This window comes from Vespa velutina, chromosome 24, assembly GCF_912470025.1.
Source record: "Vespa velutina chromosome 24, iVesVel2.1, whole genome shotgun sequence".
NCBI lineage: Eukaryota > Metazoa > Arthropoda > Insecta > Hymenoptera > Vespidae > Vespa > Vespa velutina.
In genome coordinates, this window is record NC_062211.1 from 2,593,971 (window position 1) to 2,613,312 (window position 19,342).

General features: G+C 30.3%; 1 protein-coding gene across 3 annotated transcripts in view; it reads left to right on the plus strand.

The window, feature by feature from the left end:
* LOC124957107 (matrix metalloproteinase-2-like) overlaps window positions 1-19,342 on the plus strand; it is a 157,865-nt gene that overhangs the window by 122,128 nt on the left and 16,395 nt on the right. For 2 of the 3 annotated variants that reach the window (XM_047513807.1, XM_047513809.1), the window contains 2 exons: window positions 11,166-11,312; window positions 13,946-14,088. In XM_047513807.1, coding sequence (XP_047369763.1) covers window positions 11,166-11,312; window positions 13,946-14,088 — 290 coding nt within the window. The remainder of the gene's footprint in view (window positions 1-11,165; window positions 11,313-13,945; window positions 14,089-19,342) is intronic. The other variant, XM_047513808.1, reaches the window with a different exon arrangement.

A 19,342-nucleotide genomic window follows, 5' to 3' on the forward strand; every position in this document is an offset into this window, starting at 1 on the left:
CCACATTTTCCCTTTCCATCATCTCTCGGCCCCTCCTTTCCTCATCCTTACTTCCCCTTCCTCTTCCCCTTCCCCCCCATTACTCTCTCATCCCAGGACAACGAAATCACGTCGTCGGACCGAGAAAATCATTGGTATACTGGAGTCGACTAAGAAATTTCTTATCTTCCTTGCTGTGCTCGTCCTACTAACAATCAACCCTCTCTCGACCAACCAACCAACCAACCAACCAACCACCCGTCACTCTTATTCCCTATCCTATCCTATCCTATCCTATCCTATCCTATCCTATCCTATCCTATCCTGAATCCTATTCCTAATACCCACCCTCCTTTATCCCACCTCCCTTACACCCCCCTCCTCGCTCCTTCCATCGTTCATCATTTTTCTCAAGAAAGTTTTACCTTACCTTCGAAAGATATGCACTTCTCGAGTTACTCGATGGAAAAAAGGTGTTTACGCGCAATGCGGTGAGGGGGAGGGGCTGAGGATTGATTTAGAAAAAGACAACAAAGAAAAATATATTCCTTCGTCGAGTTTCGATCTACGTATTGTATTAGAATTATTCTTTTTTTTTTTTTTTTCTTTTTTGTTTTCTTTTTTCTATTTTCTTTTCTTCCCTTCTTTCTTTCTTTTCTCTTGGTTTTCTTTTTTGTTTTTTTTTGTTTTTTTAATTTTTTGAAAGATACCGACTTTGACGTATCCATTGGAATTTTTTTGAATTTTTTAAAAATAACGTCGAGTTGTATGTGCGCGAGTTCGAATTTTTTTTTTTTCTTTTGGTTATTTATTTCCTTTCGTTTTTTTTCTTTTTTTTTATAAATTAAATGCATATATATTATCGAGTTTGACGTACGTATTCAATCGTACGTTCTCTCGTTTCTTTTTTTTTTTTTTTTTCCTTAAGACACCCTGTATATCTTTCGGCCTTGTATCTCTTTCCCCCTCTATTTTCTCTCTCTCTCTCTCTCTCTCTCTCTCTCTCTCTCTCTCTCTCTCTCTACATATATATATATATATGTCTGTCTCTCTTTTTAATGCAAGACCATTTACCATCGGAGCAGAAGCCTTAACCTCACTTTTCTTCTTCATCTTACATTCACCTAGAGTCAGCGTTAACTCTCTTTGACAACCGCCATTACTTTTATCCTTCAACTACGTCATAATGAATACATTATATAACGTAATCTAGTCACCAGAAGAGACAAGACTGTGAGAGAATAGAGAAAGAGAGAGAAATGAAGGACTATAGTGAAAGCAAGTTGAGGAATTAATTATCACATTAAATTTCTCTCACTCACTCTCTATCCTCCCTCTCCCCATTTCACTCTCTTTCTCACTCTCCTCTCATATTTTCCATTAGACTACTTCGACTCCATTATGGTTTAGAAGATATAGAAAACTAAGAGACAATATTCATACTTTGTATTATCGCTTATTAATAAAGTTAATAAATTGCTAATGTATAATAAATGTGATAGTAAAACTCTTGAATATTCTTTCTCTCTCTTTCTATCTTTATTTATTTATTTATTTATTTATTTATTTATTTATTTATATCTCTATTTCTCTTTTTTTATTTTCTTTTTAAAATGATTCCAAATTTATTATCAGATTGAAGTATATATATAGAAAATGGAGAATCAATATTCATAGCCTTGTGTTATCGTTATGTTACATGAAGCTGATACGTTGTTAGACTCTCGAGTATTTTGTATTGTGTGTGTGTGTGTGTGTATGTGTATCTATGTGAATGTGAATGTGAATGTAATAACTTCAATGCAAGATGTTTTCTTTGATGTCAGAGAAGATAATCGTTTCCGGATCTTTTTTCTTTTTTTTTATTTCTCTTTTTTTCCTTTTCCTTGCTTTTTCCTCTCATTTTCCTTTTTTTTTTTCTTTTCTTTTCTTTTTCGATTTACGAGTCTTACCGATTCTCTAGATGAATCGAGAATTTCGTTATATCGAGTGAATCGATCGATGCTTTCGATGAGAAAATTTATGAGAGAAATTTGGGCCACGAAGATAGCTAGTACGTTCTGTTCTATCGTTCAGTGAATATATTCAATGCATATATATATATATATATATGTGTGTGTGTGTGTGTGCATTTTTATATAAAATGTATATATATATATATATATATATATATATATATATATATATATATATATACATATATCATCTCATAAATATATGTATGCAATTATATATGAATATATTGTATTTATATTTATATATGTATAAGTGTATATATATATATATATATTATATATTATATGCTTATGATATATATTATATTAAATATAGTGATATATATTATACGCTAGTAATATATGTCGTACACTCTTTCTGTTTTCTTTTTTTTTTTGTTGGTAATATACATTGTACTAGTAATTTAGTATATTACTAATCGTTTGAACGATTCTTTTAAAATTGGCACATAGTTCTAATTATACACTCGAGATTATATAATGTTCTCCTTCTCTATCTCTCTCTATTACACACAAACAGAGCTTTTTTTTTTTTTTTTAACAAAAAATAAGGAACAAGAAAAAATAATCGATAATCGTTTTAAGAAATCAATGAACGAGGAATTAACGTTAGAAAAACTCTTCTGACAAATTTTCATTCGTATGATTTAAAAGTAAAAGATAGATAAATAGATAGATAGAGAGGGATAGAGAGAGAAAGAGAACAATAATCATTCTCCGATTCTCATTCATTAATCGTACGTTCGATTTATCGTCACAATACGATAAAATTGTATAAGAGAGGGATGTTATTCTTCTGGTCCTCGATGTCATCCTCGTTATTATTATCATTGTAATCATTATTATCATTATTATCATTATTGTTGTTATTTATATTGTTATTGTCGTATGATACGTCTGATAGAGATACTTTATACCGTGAGATAATTTAGTTACAGAGAGATTAAAACCAAAAAAAAAAAAATTATCAGCCAATGTCGATCCAATAACAATCCTTCTCGTCCTTCTTCCTCCTATTACTCTACCGTCTCTTATTCCTATTTCTCTAACTTCAAGCTACACCCCCCGTTCCCCTTCACCCCCGTTCCCCTTCACCCCCGTTCCCCTTCACCCCCGTTCCCCTTTACCCCCGTCATACCAACCACACATAGTTTTCGTGTCCTTCTTCATGCAATTCAGAAGTGGCATTCATTCGAAGCTACGAGAGACAGCTCTAATATTGACACCATTTTACAAGAGAGACAGAGAGACAGAGTGAATGAGAGAGAGAGAGAGAGAGAGAGAGAGAGAGAGAGAGAGAGAGAGAGAGAGAGAGAATGTGTATGATAGAGAGAAAGAGAGAATAGAATGTTCGAAGAGTACGATGAACGTACTTGGAGAAGACAGGCTTCGGATCCTCGATCAGCTGAGAGATAGAGATGATCGGTTGAATCAGAGAAAGAGAGAGATAAAGAGAGAGAGAGAGAGAGAGAGAGAAATGTAGAGTGAATGAGAGTGAGTGAGCGAACGAGATGAAGAGAAGATAACGGGCAGGTACTTGGAACAATTCGCGAGTGCCTTTGACAGTGATTGCGATCGTATTCAGACTATTCTCCTATCGTCTGGCACACAGAATCCCACTGTGATCCTATCACAACAACGATAATAAAATATATATATATATATATGTATGTATATATGTATGTTCGAGATATATGTGGAACGAGTGAGAGAGAGAGAGAGAGAGAGATTGTCGCGTTAAATCGTTCGACGAGATATATCGATTCCGTCAATAATCTCGTTATTTCGAGTACACTTAGCCAGTGTCAGAGCCAAGCCATTGACACGCTTTTCGATCTCCTCTCGAAAGGGTTCCGCCTGGTTTTGGCTTGCTTGGTTTGACATAGGTTCTCTCTCTCTCTCTCTCTCTCTCTCTTTCTCTCTTTCTCTCTCTGGTTCTTGTTAGTTGTTGTTGATGATAGATAGATGGATAGATGGATAGATGAATAGATAGATAGATAGATAGATTGATAGATGGTGGGAAATTTCGAAAATTTTTTTTTCTCTTCTCGCATTTACCCCCTACCCCTACGTTTTCTTCTTTTTTCTTCTTCTCTTTTTTCTTTTCTTTCTTTTTTTTTCACACATATATATATATATATATATATATATATATATATATAAATTTAGAAATGATACACGTAAATTAAATACTTGCAGAGATCATAAATAACAATAATAATAATAATAGATCTTTATTATTTATTTATTTTTTTATTTTTTATTTTGTTTTTTTTTTTTTTCAACGATTACCATAAATTTATAATATCAATAAATCCCAATGTACACGAGATATTTCATATTAATAGAAATTAAAAATTCAGCTTATCTAAATTAAAAATCCAAAAGATCTCTCGTAGATCAGAATTAATGAAATAATAAATCTTTATCTTCTCTTTGTTTTTTTTTTATATTCAAATTATGATTTAAACATTACAATGACGATTCTGATTGATAATTTTTATCTCTCTCTCTCTCTCTCTCTCTCTTATTAAAAAGAAAAAAATACAAAAAGGAAGAAGAACAGGGGAAAAGAAAAATAGAACAATAACATAGATCCATCATCGTAGTATTGATCGTTGCCGATTTGAAAAAAAGAAAAATGATGAAAACAAAAATGAGAAAAAGAAGAAGAAATAGAAAGAAAAAAGAGGAAGAAATGATCTCTCTCTCTCTCTCTCTCTCTCTCTCTCTCTCTCTCTCTCTCTCTCTCTCTCTCTCTCTCTCTCTCTCTCTCTCTCTCTCTCTCTCTCGAAACGAATAAACTCATATTTCTCGGAAACGTTGACGTTTTATGAACGTTGCAATTTCGAACTAGCAAAACATTAATCACTGTATACATACCCCGGTATAGATTGAGTAGTAGAGGAGGGTTTTGATGATGGGTGGTGATGGGAGATAGAAATGAGAGTAGTAGGAAGAGTTAGGATGATGCTTGGTGTTGGGTATGGGCTCTGTTGAGGAGGGATGGATGGTGGAATATATAGGGATTTGGGAGATGAGGGATGGAGGATAGAAGGGATGAATTATACGGAGAAGAGAGATGAATTGTTATAGGGCAAATGTCGGCGTTCATCGATGCGAGAGCAACGGTAATTAGCACGCTTTACAAGCAACAAATTGTTACGACGCTTTAACTTGAAATAATAGAAGCCGAAAAGCTTTACCTCGCCGTTTTAAACGGCCAATAATTATGGACCAATGAAAATCCGATCTAGTTCGTTTCGTTTCGCTTATTGTGTCGTGTATCGTATTGGTTAATGAAACGAGTAAATAACGATCCTTTCAACACCCTAATAAACTTCGATAGATATTATTCAATGAGATATATATACTTCTTTTTCTCTTATTTAACATTCTCTCTCTCTCTCTCTCTCTTTTCTCTTTTCTTAATATTATTTTCGTGTGAAATGATTGTCGTAAAAGAAAATGGCGACGGAAATCAAAGACATTGTTGCACATAACCTATATTTTTTTTTTTTTTTTTTTTTTTTATAATAATATAATAAATAGCCGAGTCTTTTTTTCTTTTTTTTTTTGAGATTTTAATTCACGACAAAACAAATATGCCTGCCAAAGACGAATAACACAATCAAATCCTATCTAATGATTTATCCTCGTTAATTATTATTGTTATATTTGTAAGTTGACTGAAATCGATGTCTCGATTAATTCGATTATATCGATGGTAATGGGTTTGTTCGTAGAACGTGTATAATATATATATATATATATATACATTTTTTGTTCTTGTTTCTTTTTTACGATATTACAGTATATACGCGTGTATAGACAATTAATGGAAACGTGTATGAATAATGAGAACTGAAATTAAAAAAAAAAAAAATAAATAAATAAATAAATAACCCCTACTTCCTACTCTTCCCCCCGCCCGTAATAATTTACAGGTATAATTCATCGGCTTAATCGAGTGTTTCAAATTGCAATCAATTTTATCGATTGACTAAGGAAACAAATTTAATAATTCATAACTATTCTTTACCGATGGTTATGACGACATTTGACCGAAGAAAAAAAAAAAAAAAAAAAAAAAGAAAAAAAAAACAGAATACATAACCTATATACGATATCGACAGTTGAACAAAAAAAAAGAAAGACAAGAAAAAAATTACGTATTATAAAGTACAACAAATAATTTATATATAAATAAGTCCTCTCTCTTTTTTTTTTTTTTTTTTTTTATATGTCCCTTTTTTCCCTTATACTTTTATTACGCTGATTCGTGCATTAAAGACGAATAAACTCGTATGTTATGTGTCATAAATCATGTTAGGTTTTGTAACGGTATATTTTCTAGCTTTTACTATATATCATCGTTATATGACGTAATCGAAAATCGATCGAGATCCCGACAAGTCCAGTCTACGCTACACACACACACGCACACACACGCACACACACACACATATATATATATATATATATATATATATATATATATAAAATATATACACATGATGCGTTCTCGTTGACATTTTACAGTCGTGGTAAACGGAAACAGGCTGACAAAACGAGAGTGGGTTGCTAAAGGATGGAAAGGGGGAGTAAAAGAGATGGTTGTGTAGGTCTAGAGGATAGAGGAGGGTGGGGTTGTGTTGCGCATTCGCATTGTCGTGTTTCTGCTTTCCATCCGATCGTAGATAACTGTGAACGATAAGAGAAAGGACGTTTGTCATTCGACGCGTCGAACTCATTGCCATAAACACCGATCTATCTGGACACTGACAAAGATAAAAGATAATACATATCTCTTGTTACACTTCTCTTTCTATTTTTCATTTTTTCTTTCTTTCTTTCCTTTCTTTTTTCTTTTTTTTTTTTTTTCTTTTTCTTTTTTTCACAATGGGATATGTTATGAATTATTCGTAGGAAATAAAATGAATGATGTTGGAATAATATATATATATATAAATATTTCTATTGGAAATAAAAAAAAAAGAATGAAAAGAGAAAGTGAATTCTAACATTGACAATTTCCTTCGACAAAGTATAAATCTATTCTAACTTTACCAACCAAGGAATTTCAAGTTTCGATTGGATATCGCAAACTTTATATTTATAAAAAGGAAAATGAAACACCCGGTATGTGAATGATAAACTATACTTGACTAGTTCAATTGACTACTTCCGGCCGACTCTGATATGTGTCTTCTCCGTCGATCGGATTCAAGAAAAACTTTTACGAAGGACAATACACAACCAGAAACATCTAAACTATATATGTATATATATATATATATTCCTATGGAGTATATAAACAACGATGACCAGAAGAGAGGTCAAACTTATTCCACTCTATCTTTGTTCATTTTTTAAAACGACAATTGACTATGTATGTGTGTTAGAGAAAGATAGATGAATAAAAAGAGAGAGAGAGAGAGAGAGAGATTTTACGTACGGGGTGAATCAAAAAAAAAAAAAATATATATATATATTTTTTTTTTGCCAATTTTTACAATCACAATTAAAATCTTTTTGGATAATTTTTTTATTATAACCAGACCAGACAGTTAATGAAATTTCTATAAAATTTTACTGACCGTATAAAGGCCTGCAGTGTTTCTTCTTTTCTTCTTTTCTTTTTTCATTTTTTTTTCACTAATCTTAAAAAGGAAAAAGAAAAAAGAAAACAAAGAAGTTCATACTTCAATAAAGTCTCGAAGGAGTAATTGATATGAAAAGGGGAGAAACAAAAAATGAAAGGAAAAAACGAAAGAATGAAAAGGAAAGAAAAGAAAAAGATAGACAACAAAGCGAAATGAGTAGTGGGAATAGGGGAAAAAGATGTCACCTGAAGAAATTTTTTTGTCCCACCCAGTAGAAACGAAAATGGCAAAAGAGAAACCAAAGGCAATTTCGAGCTTCTTTCAAAAAGATTTGTTTGTATATGTTGTATGCATATACGTATATATATGCATTACATACATATACGTAGTTGTGTGTAGATGTGTGTGTGTGTGTGTGTGTTTAGGTTGTATAAGTTGTGTAATAGAAACAACACAACACGTGAAACGTGGTTGTGTTTGATTCAAATAGAAGAACTTTGCGGAACATTCGAGTTGGAAAGTCGGCTAGCACTATTGCAAGCGAAGAAAAAAAGGGAAAAAAAGAGAACGAAAATTGAAAAGAAAAAAGAAAAAAAAAAAAAAGAAAAAAAGAGAAAGAGATGAAAAAAAGAAAAGGCAACTCGTCCGTCCGTATGCTTTTCAATTTATTTTCCTTTCGTCCTTCTTCATTTATGACGTGAACTCAAATTGAATTTTTCCTTCTCTTTGGGCTTCCCTCCCTCCCATCTTCTTTCCCTGGTCCATCTCGTTATAAAGAGAAAGACAGAGTGAGAGATTTCATTTAAAATTAGTTTAAGATCGTTTGAACATACGTATCTTCATTTTTGATTTTCATTTTCAATTGGAATTGAATTACTGTTGTCAATGATCATCAATGATTTCTTTTTGTATTAATTTTAATATCAAGATTGTATATACTATATAATATATATGGTTTTTATTGTTTTATATATAATTTGTTTTTTATACATACTTCAAAACTTTCCATGTATAATTATATTTTTTTTTTCTTTCCAATAATTTCCCATAGATCAATAGATCTAACTATTTTTATACATAAATTTTCTATAATATTTTTCTAGATCATATATATATATATATACATAAAATCTGTTATATTGTAGAAAATAAATTCTCATACATTTTTATTTGTCATTATTTGCACTACATCATTATCATCATTATCATTATCATTATTATTATTTGTTTGGAAAATATTCAAAGGGTTAATTTAAGAAAATAATTTATTCAAGATGAAAGATTTTGAGATTTTTTCATCCTCAAGTCGAATGATAAAACCCATCGAGACCGATCGTTGTTGTTTTAATCTTTGTACCTCCCTTTTGCATACTTACTTTATGGTAATTTGTATATTCAAAGTCCGTGTATTATCTATATAAACTAACAGAAACTAGGAGAGACATTACAAGGAGAGGTAAAGAGAAAATACTATTTGCTAGGAGCATAGTATTTCCGGGTTTCACGTTATTGCATGGCCTAATACTACCTTCTACCTTAGACCTAAGCCTAGCCTATCTAGCCGAGCCTAACTTTCTGTTTCAAGATGGCTCAAGAAAGAAAAAGATTTGCTTGAAATGAAAAGAGAGAAAAATAAAAAGAAAAGATATATGAATTTAATAAATGAAGAAATAAAAGAGAGAGAAAGAGAGCGAGAGAGAGAAATTTTATCGAGAAAAAGTCCAAATATATTTTATATATATATATATATATATATATATATATATATATATTTTGGTATACTGTACTAATACCTAATTATATGTTAAAATTATTATATTGATCTTTTATTATATATTAATACTATATGATATATATTCGTATAATAAAATCATATAATATCATATAGTGATACAATGTGATATTATAAAAAAAAAAAAAAGAAACAAATTAATATGAAATAATAAAATATATGTTTTAATATATTATAATATATGCATGTATCATACATTAATACATAAATGAATTCATGTGTATATTTCTGTCCAATTTTTTTTTTTTTTTTTTTTTTTTTTTTTTTTAAATTTTCTTGTCGACATTTACCGATCGGCATAAATATCAATTTTTTCGATTTATTATTCCCCTCTTTTATCTCGTCCATGAGATTTATTTATCAAAAGAAATATGATATTCCGTGTTACATGTTGATACATTTAAACGAATTTAAATTTCATATTGTTCAAATTATTCTGCATTTATTTATTCAAAATTTTATTATCCAGTGTAATTGAATAAAACTTATACGAGAATCACGATCAATACACATACACAACACACATTGACTTTGTTGCACATTTTTATCCTCAATCGTGCAAAATGTTTTCTATAACATTTTAATATTATAATATTCTTGATTTAATATACATATCTTTTTGTTTTTATCAACTTTTAAACTGTTAATAATGTTAATAATATTAATTATAATAATATATTCCATAAATATTAATGTATATATATATATATATAATAATATTGATTAATTAAATCTTCGTTTTAATGTATTATAATATTATTAAAAGTATTACTATATAATAAAATCTTTAATGAACACAAAGAGAAAACCTAACCTAACCTAACCTAACCTAAAAAAAAAATTGTAAATAAGACTTCAATCCTAACCTAAAATAAAAGAATGCTTTTACAGCCTACATACATATATAGCTATTGTATATATATATATATATTTTTTTTTCTTTTTCAATAAAGACGCTTACACTTAATAACATACACACATACACAGATATATATATATATATATATTTTTTTTATTTATTTTTGGAGACTTAAAATTTTAATTTAAGAAAAATTCATTAGCCAGTCGTTATGGTAATAAATCAACGTCGATTCTAAATCATCTTCTATAGCTAGGATATTATATTCCATCCTGTTGGATTATGAACAAGAAGAAGGATGGTGGTATTGATGTTAGTGTTGATGTTGGTGGTAGTAATAGTGGAAGTGGTAGGATCAGGATAGGTAAAGAGAAGAGTTAAATGGGGAGGGGAAGGAAAGTAATCCAAAGAACGTTCATAATAACTCGAAGAAGGAAGGTTACGATTAAAGAGATTTGTGGAGAAAGTTTTTGAAAGGTCGCAAAAGAGGAAAATCATTATTTGGCGTTATACTTAATGGCTATTGACCGATCTCTCTCTCTCTCTCTCTCTCTCTCTCTCTCTCTCTTTTCCTCTTCGTCTCTAATTTTCTCTAATAAGAAATATCATAATAGTTTTAAAATGGAGACATTCTGTATAATGATTTTAAGAGAAACAAAGAAAAAAAAGAAAGAGGATGAAATAAAAGATGGCGACTAAATTTCTTTCCTTTTTTTTTTCTTTTTTTTTTTTCCTTTTTTTTTTTTCTTAATTTTGTTTATTTTTTAATACATAAACGTATGTGTCCTTATTATCTATGTGAAATGATACGATAGAAGAACGTTAGAGTTATACGTTGATAATACGATCGTTAGATATTACGATTCGATGATTCAATGAATTATTTCTATTGTTTGTCTCTAATTATGTTACAGTTTGAGAACCAATCAACCAAGCGGCCTAGAAACTGGCGGAGTTCGACTGGAATTGAGCAAGGCACTTGACCTTTGGGCCAGAAATTCGAAGCTTACATTTCAGGAAGTTAATAGCGATCGTGCTGACATCTTAGTTTACTTTCATCGGTGAGATCATTTATTTTGTATTTCCTTCTTTATTGTTTTCTTTTTTTTTTTTTTAAAGAATTCAATTTCTTATAAAGAAACATTATATATAATGTATTGTGTGTGTGCGTATGTGTGTCACAATAAGTTATAAATTTCAGTCACATTTAATGGCTTTCACATCGAATTTACGCATCTCGTTAAATCTATTGTAATAGAATTGATTTTGTGTTAGAATGAGAGAGAGAGAGAGGGAGAGAGAGAGAAAGAAAAGAGGGGAGAGGGAATAGTAGTAGTAGTAGTAGTAGTAGTAGGAGAAAACATTACAGTTGCATTAACGATTACAACGAAGTAACCCTATAAATGTAAGCTTGTATAATAAATAAATTCGAAACGTAATAAAAGTATGTACATACTGAAATAGAATATTCTATGTGGGGGAAAAATTGTTAATAAGTGAGAAACGAAGAGAGAAAGATTGATAGAAATAGAGAGAGGAGGGAGAGATGTATTTTTTTGGAAGAAAGATAAAATCAAAAAGAAAAAAAAAAAGAAAAAAGAAGTATTTAATTAAATTCGATAAGTTGCAAATTCACGCCAATTAAATTAAATACTCGTTTAAATATAATTTTATTTTATTTTTTTTTTTTTTTCTTTAAAATAAAAAACGTAAATGTTTCTTAAAATTCTTAAAATTCAAAATTCCCGCCAATTAATTTTCTATATTGGCTCGTTTATATTTTCTACATTCGAAATATCTCTCCTGCCAATTAAAGATCAGTAAAATTTAGTGTATGAAATTTCATAAAGGAGAAAAGGACAGAGAGATTGACGTATATCTGTATAAAAAGAAAGTAGAAAGGAAAAAAAAAAACAACAACAACAACAAAAAAAGAAAAGAAAAAACAAAGAGAGAAATTTTGATAAATATCAGTGTACGCGCGTATTTGATGAATTCATAATTCTTGCCAATTAAAAACTTACACGATTTTGTAGATGAAATTTCTTAAAAAAAAAAAAAAAAAAAAAAAAAAAAAAAAAATCTTCGTATAAAAAAAAAAATAGAAGAATATTTAACAAATACTATTAACTGACTGAAGTTATCAAAATCACATTAATTTCAATTAAATACAAATATCATATTTGTTTTCTTTGTTCTCTCTCTCTCTCTCTCCTCTCTCTCTCTCTCTCTCTCTCTTATATTTTCAATAACAAAAGGAAATACAGAATGATAAGGAAGAAGAAGAAGAAGAAGAAGGAGGAGGAGGAGGAAGATAGGTTATGTTAGGAAAACCCGTGGGTGGTGTAATTATCGTTTAACCTTAATAAGGTTCCTATTCTCGTGAAATTACTTGCAGGGTTATTTGTTTTCTACGCGTGAATCCACAAACAGTCTTTACGTGTTAATATATTGTATGTGTTGTTTGACGTTATATGTTTATACGTGTATGTTCGTGTAAGTTTGTAATATGTGTGTGTACGTACGTATGTGAGAATACTGGTCTGGTGTCTAAATTGGAGAAAGAGGCAATAAACGTTATTAGATATTATCAAAAGCAAAATGTCACGTGGAATGTGTATAGAATATCTGATATAGTATATTATGTCATGATGGTATCGATTTTTCTATATAAAATTTACTATCGGAATGACTCTGTATTTATATGTGTATGTATGTGTGTGTGTTTGTGTGTGTATTGGTGTATCCATGTCACTCTCTTTTTGTACGAAAAGGAAGATGAATTCTCTCGTTCACGTACAACGTGATACGGATTTCGATCTACTATTCGATGGGATACTACGACACTTTATATCTCGTTTAAAACGTTCATTCCATGTGAAATATTTCAGTACGTAGAAAAACTAAAAAGAATATAGTCATTGTGCTCGTTTTTAAAGTAAGGTTATATATATGTACGTATATGTATGTGTGTGTATATGTATATATTTATATATATGCTTATGTATATATATATATATATGTATGTATGTATGTATACGTATAGTGTGTTGCTTCTCCATAGATATTCATGTGCATATATCTGGCGATTGCTTGAAGTTAAAAAAAAAAAAAAAAAGAAAAAGTTTAATAAAACAGATTTTGCACGGCTTTGAGTACGTTAAAAGTATCTATCTGTATCTATCTGAAAAAAAGAAATATTCGTTTGTTTTATTATTTTCTTTTCCTCTTTTTCTTTCTATATTTTACTCCTAACCTCTCAGAGTAGATTTTTTTTCCTTTTTATTTTTTTTTTTTTTTTTTTTTTTTTTTTTCGTAGCGAAACCTATAATGTTTCTTCTTCTTGTTTTTTTTTTTGCATATTTATACAATTTACGAGCAGTCGAAATCCGTATATAAGGTGATAAAGAAAAAAAAAGGAAAGAAAAAGAAATTTTTGTTACAATTACGCATCGATGCTTCGGGAATGATCGTGTCATTATGATAAATTTCGAAATTAATCGAGTAATTCCGGTAAACTTCGTAATTAATCGTATAAATATTAATCAAAATCTATAGGATTTAAAAGAAGAGAAACTTAATTAGAATCGTCATTGAACAATGATATATAATCGTTAGATGTGATTTTATTATATACAACGAACTAACGAATCGTATTAATAAAATTTTCTTGGTATTAAATTTGGATTTGCAGTGGTTCTCATGGCGATGGATATCCATTCGATGGAAGGGGACAAATCTTGGCTCATGCATTTTTCCCTGGCAAAGATCGCGGCGGTGATGCTCATTTTGACGAGGAGGAAATTTGGTATCTTCAGGATAGCAGCAATGAGGAAGGTAAATAAAAACAAAATGATAATAATAATAATAATAATAATAATAATAATAATAATGTTGATGATGATGATAATGATTATTATTATTACTATTATTATTTTGTTTCTAGAAGTATATTCATCGTCTCTTTCGACTTCTCTCTCTCTCTCTATCTATCTATATATCTTTTATGATCTCTACTTAATTAAGTAGAGATTTTCGAATCGATTTATAAAGAAAGATAAAGAGAAATATAGGAGAATTGAAAGATTTGTCGAGTGCTTCGAAAGATATCAAATCCATTCTTCTCGATTACACGGCTAGGATCATGCTCCTAGGTATTAGAATGGAATCCCTTTCGACAATTCTCCGGGTCTTTACATTCTACCGTCGAACAGTGATTCCAAATTGGTCTCGTTAATAACGTCGGCTTATCTCTCTCTCTCTCTGCCTTTCTCTCTCTCTCTCTCTCTCTCTTTCTATTTCTCTCCTTCTCTTTCTCATTGTATTACCCTCCTTCTCTCATCCATGCATCAATGCTTCTGTTTGCTAGAGTGAGACAGCGAGAGAAAGAGAAAGAGAGAGAGAGAACTTCTCTTCCTCTCTCTCTCTCCCTCTCTTTCTCTCTCTCTCTCTTCCTCTCTTTCTCTCTCTCTCTCTCTCGCTCTCTCTCTCTCTCTCTCTTTCACTCTCCGTACGGTTTGACTCGACATGGAGGCTGCCATTAGCATAGTTATAACGGTTGCTAGAACACCACGGCGTCTCCCAAATACGAATTCCAACGTTCTCGTTTAATATTACGAATACATTTTCGAGAAAGGAGCTTTCTATGATATCCCCTTCTTCCCTCTTTCTCTTCTCCCTCGGAGATGACAAGAATTGGTTGGTAACGGTTACGGCGGGAGGGAGAGAGAGAGAGTGGTGGGTGGTTGTGTGAGAGAAAGGATACTTAACGCTACTGACCATGTAATATAGCCGTATATATATATATATTGCATTATATGGGATTAAAAAAGAAGGGAAAAGTTTTGTCCTTTTCCTTTTATTTAATTCTTTTTTTTTCTTCTCTCTCTCTCTCTCTCTCTCTATCTCTCTCGCGATTTTATTTATTTAATTTTTTCTTTTCTTTTTTCTCTTTTTCTTTTCATATTTTTTTTCCTCTCTTCTAGTTAAAAGAATAGTGCATGCCAAATCGAAATAGCGAGTGTTTAAGAGAGGGGAAGAGAGTAAAGCACCTTACTCGAGTAGGATTCGCGAGATAGCTGAAAATCAGCATCCTCGACATTTTGAATATTTTATGAGATGAGGAGGCCGTCGTCACGTAGTACTGTACATAGTAATAGCAGTAGTAATAGATAGTAGTAGTAGTAGTAGTAGTAATAGTAGTAATAGTGGTAGTAGTAGTAGTAGAGTTCCATTTAGTCGTTTATGAAAAATTCATATTAGCCTCGAGCGCATGTATGGGGAGAGAGAAGTCGAAGGGTGTCTCGAGTTATCGATAAAGCTATCGATAAAGGCAAAAGAGATGAGACAGCACGAAAGAGAAAGACAGAGATAGAGAAAGATTGAAATAGTTTATACATGCGTAAGAAAATGATAGATAGATGTAAAGGGTAAGATAGAAAAATAGTATATTTGTAAAGAAAAGGATAGAAATAGCGAGCAATATATGAGAGAAAGAAATAGAAATAGTATAAGTGTGTCCTTAAAGTTAAGAAAGGAGGAGGGTGTAAGAAAGAATGTTTATGTGCATAGGGGAAAGTATATGTGTATATATATATATATATATATATATATATATATATATATATATATATATATATGTTATGTACTAGGCTTGTGTATTTACCAAAATGGCTTCGACTCTCTCACCTTGGTAAATACTCTGAGGTTGACTTCGATAAATATTCAATGCTGGTTGCGTTTTGGTTGGGTATATCCATTTCTCTATCTCAATCGAAAGGAATCGACAGAAATCGAGATCATAGTCGTTTTCACGATTTTCGATAACTTCCGTTTTCCTGCGAAATCACTATTTTCAAATTCTTCTGATCCATATTTATGAGAAAGCTCTCTCTCTCTTTCTCTCTTTCTCTCTCTCTCTCTTTCTATTCAAGGACATAAGCTTTGTTCGCACATATTGTACACATTTACGTTGTAACTCGTGCGGAATTATTTTGAAGAAAAAAGAAAAAAGAAGAAGATATTTAGAAAGAAAAAAGAAAAGAAAAAAAAAAAAAGGAAGAATGATTAGAAATTTCGAATAAAAAGAAATGCCTCGATGACTTTCTCTCTCTCTCTTTTATTTTATTTTTTTTTTGTTTTTCTTTTTGTTTTTTGTTTCGTCGAACGAATTCTTTGAACGATTATTCTCTTCAGTGATCTCTCCTATATTCATTGAAATATATATATATATATGTATTTTTTTTATTTTTTATTAATACATAAATTAATTCGAATAATTCGTTTTTCTTTGTAATGCATTTTAGTTCCTCGGAATATTTTTAATAATCCAATAAAAAAAAATGGCGTCTTAATGTCTTTTTATTTTTATTATTATTATTATTATTATTATTATTATATTTTATTTCTTTCCACTCTCTCTCTTTCTCTTTATTTTTTTTTAGATTCATTTCAGAAACTCTAAACTCTCATTAGACCGTTAATTTTTTATTAACAAAAATAGAAAAAAGAAAAAAAAAAACGTGTTCTTTATGTACATTAGTTTTTCTGAAACCAGCACGAGATGGATAAAATCTGCTAGTATGCAGATAAAATGGGGAGAGAAAGGAGAGGATACGACTGATGGCCTACTTTTACTTGCACTTTAATCCGAGAAGGTTTTTATCAGAATCGGATGTGGTTTTTTCCTCATTTCCTCCCTTCCTTCCTTCCTTCCTTCCTTCCTGTGGTAAATCTTTTTGATTATGGTAATAATATATTTAAAAAATTACATACACAATAATATATCTTTAAAAGTATTTCTAAATAATCGTTAACCAACTTAATAGGCATCTAACTATGTAAAAATAAAAATGTAGCACATTGTGTGTATATGTGTGTATTTTTTTAGTCTTATATGTAGCAGTATTATATATACATACATACATACATATATATATATATATATATATATATATATATATATATATCCTTGCTCGTAAATCGATGATGTCAAGCAAGACAGCGGAGCCTAATACATGTGGGGGATTATCTTCGCGCATTTGTGAACGATGAGAAACGAGCATTGGTCCAGTTCTATCAGAGTTTATCTATCTATCTTATCTATCTATTCATCCATCTATCTATTTATCTATATTCCTTACTCAACTCCATTTTCTTACTTATCTCTAATTTATCAATAAGTAATTTTAAGTCAATAGATTATTTCGTTCTATTTAGATATTAACAATAAATATTAATTTAATATTTAAAAAATATCATCAATATAATTAATTTAATTTTAAAACGCATTAAATTAATTAATCATTGGAGCTACTTAAAGGAACAACTTTGGGGAGGGGGGACTCATTTATGTAAGAGTCGATATTGCATTGCATTGCTACGATCTTCTCTGACTCTGTAATATTATACTGTTGTATATATGAGATTGTGCTGAAATGAGCACAACTGCTTCCTCTGCCATAAGTGGACATTCCTCTGGAATGTTTAGTCTACGATAGAGATTCTCAACGTGTAATATACTTCGGTGAAGGAACTCAAACGGAGAATTTTGTAAAAAAAAAAAGAAAAGAAAATCCCTTTTTATATATATATATATATATATATATATATATATATATGTGCTCTTAAAAATTTTAAAGAGCGAATCTAACCTTTTGGAATATGTATATAGTTCATAAATATAAAATTTGTGTGTATGTGTGTTTGTGTGTAATGTTTGATTTTATTTCTATTATTATACTAATAATAATGCTTTTATTTATTGATATAATTGAATACAGTTATAAATTATATATACACACACACATCCAAGATGGAAATTTGAAATAATATGAGAAACACTGGTTTGAAGTATTCGCTTCAAACCAAAGATCCAAATCGATCCTGGATCAAAACCACTGCTACTTCGTAGGATAATTTTTTTTCTTTTTTCCTTTTTTTCCCTTATTTTTTTGCTTTCTTTTTGATGAATTTTAAAATAAGCTTGATAATTATCAGATCAAAGGAAGAAAATTTGTACTTTTTCATGTCACAAAAAAATTTGCAAGAAAATGAAAAAGAATATTCATGTATATACGAAATGACATATTAAACGAGATTTCAAGAAAATATACATATCCTCATAAAAAAAACAACAACAACAATAATAATAATAATAATAATAATAATAATAATAATAAGTAATAAAGTATCAGTAATTAATAAGATATTAATTAAAAATATATTTTATAGTAAATCTTCTCTTTGAAAGGGAAAAATATGTAGAAAGGAAGGAGAAATACCATAAAGTAAAGTTTAATGGGATGTTTAATCTGTAGATATGAATGAGCTCAGTTGTTTAAAGCATTGACCATGAAAACAGAAGAAAAATGGGAAGAAAAGACTCCTTCAGATTTTGCGAGAGTTATTCAGATTTAAAACTAAACACAAATACCATCCAACCATCCCTTCACCCTTTGCATTCTTCTGGTAAAGAAAGAGAGAGAGAGAGAGAGAGAAAGAGAGAGAGAAAGAGAAAGAGATAATCCAAGTTTGTTATTACGAATCTTAAAACAAATTTAAATAATTATTTACATCTCAAAGCCAAAAGATGAAGAGAGATAAACAGATAATTTGTTATTGTAGTATATATATATATATATATATATATATATATATATATCTACGATTTCTTTCTTTTTTCCTTCGTTAAAGTTTATAGAGAATTTAGTGTAAAAGGGGTGGAGAGGAAGAGGAGCAGGACAAGAAAGGAGGAAGAGAAGGGATGAAACTGGTTTTTGGTTGATGATACGTGTCTGACTATACACTACTACTACTACTACTACTACTACTACTACTACTACTACTTGCAACCTTCTTGTTGTTATGTAGTTGACGTTAGTTGGTGGTTTGACTTAGCTCTGTTCAGTAGTGCTGTCCTATCTTCTTGGACAAATGAACTCCTCCCTTCTTTCCTTTCTCTCATTCTTCTCTTACCCATCTCACCCTCTACGAAAGGGTAAAGGAGGGTAAAAGAGGGATTGTGACATCCCACAGCAAAAAAAAAATGGGAGAAAGAGAAAGAAAATATACAAACGGAGAACGTGTGGCG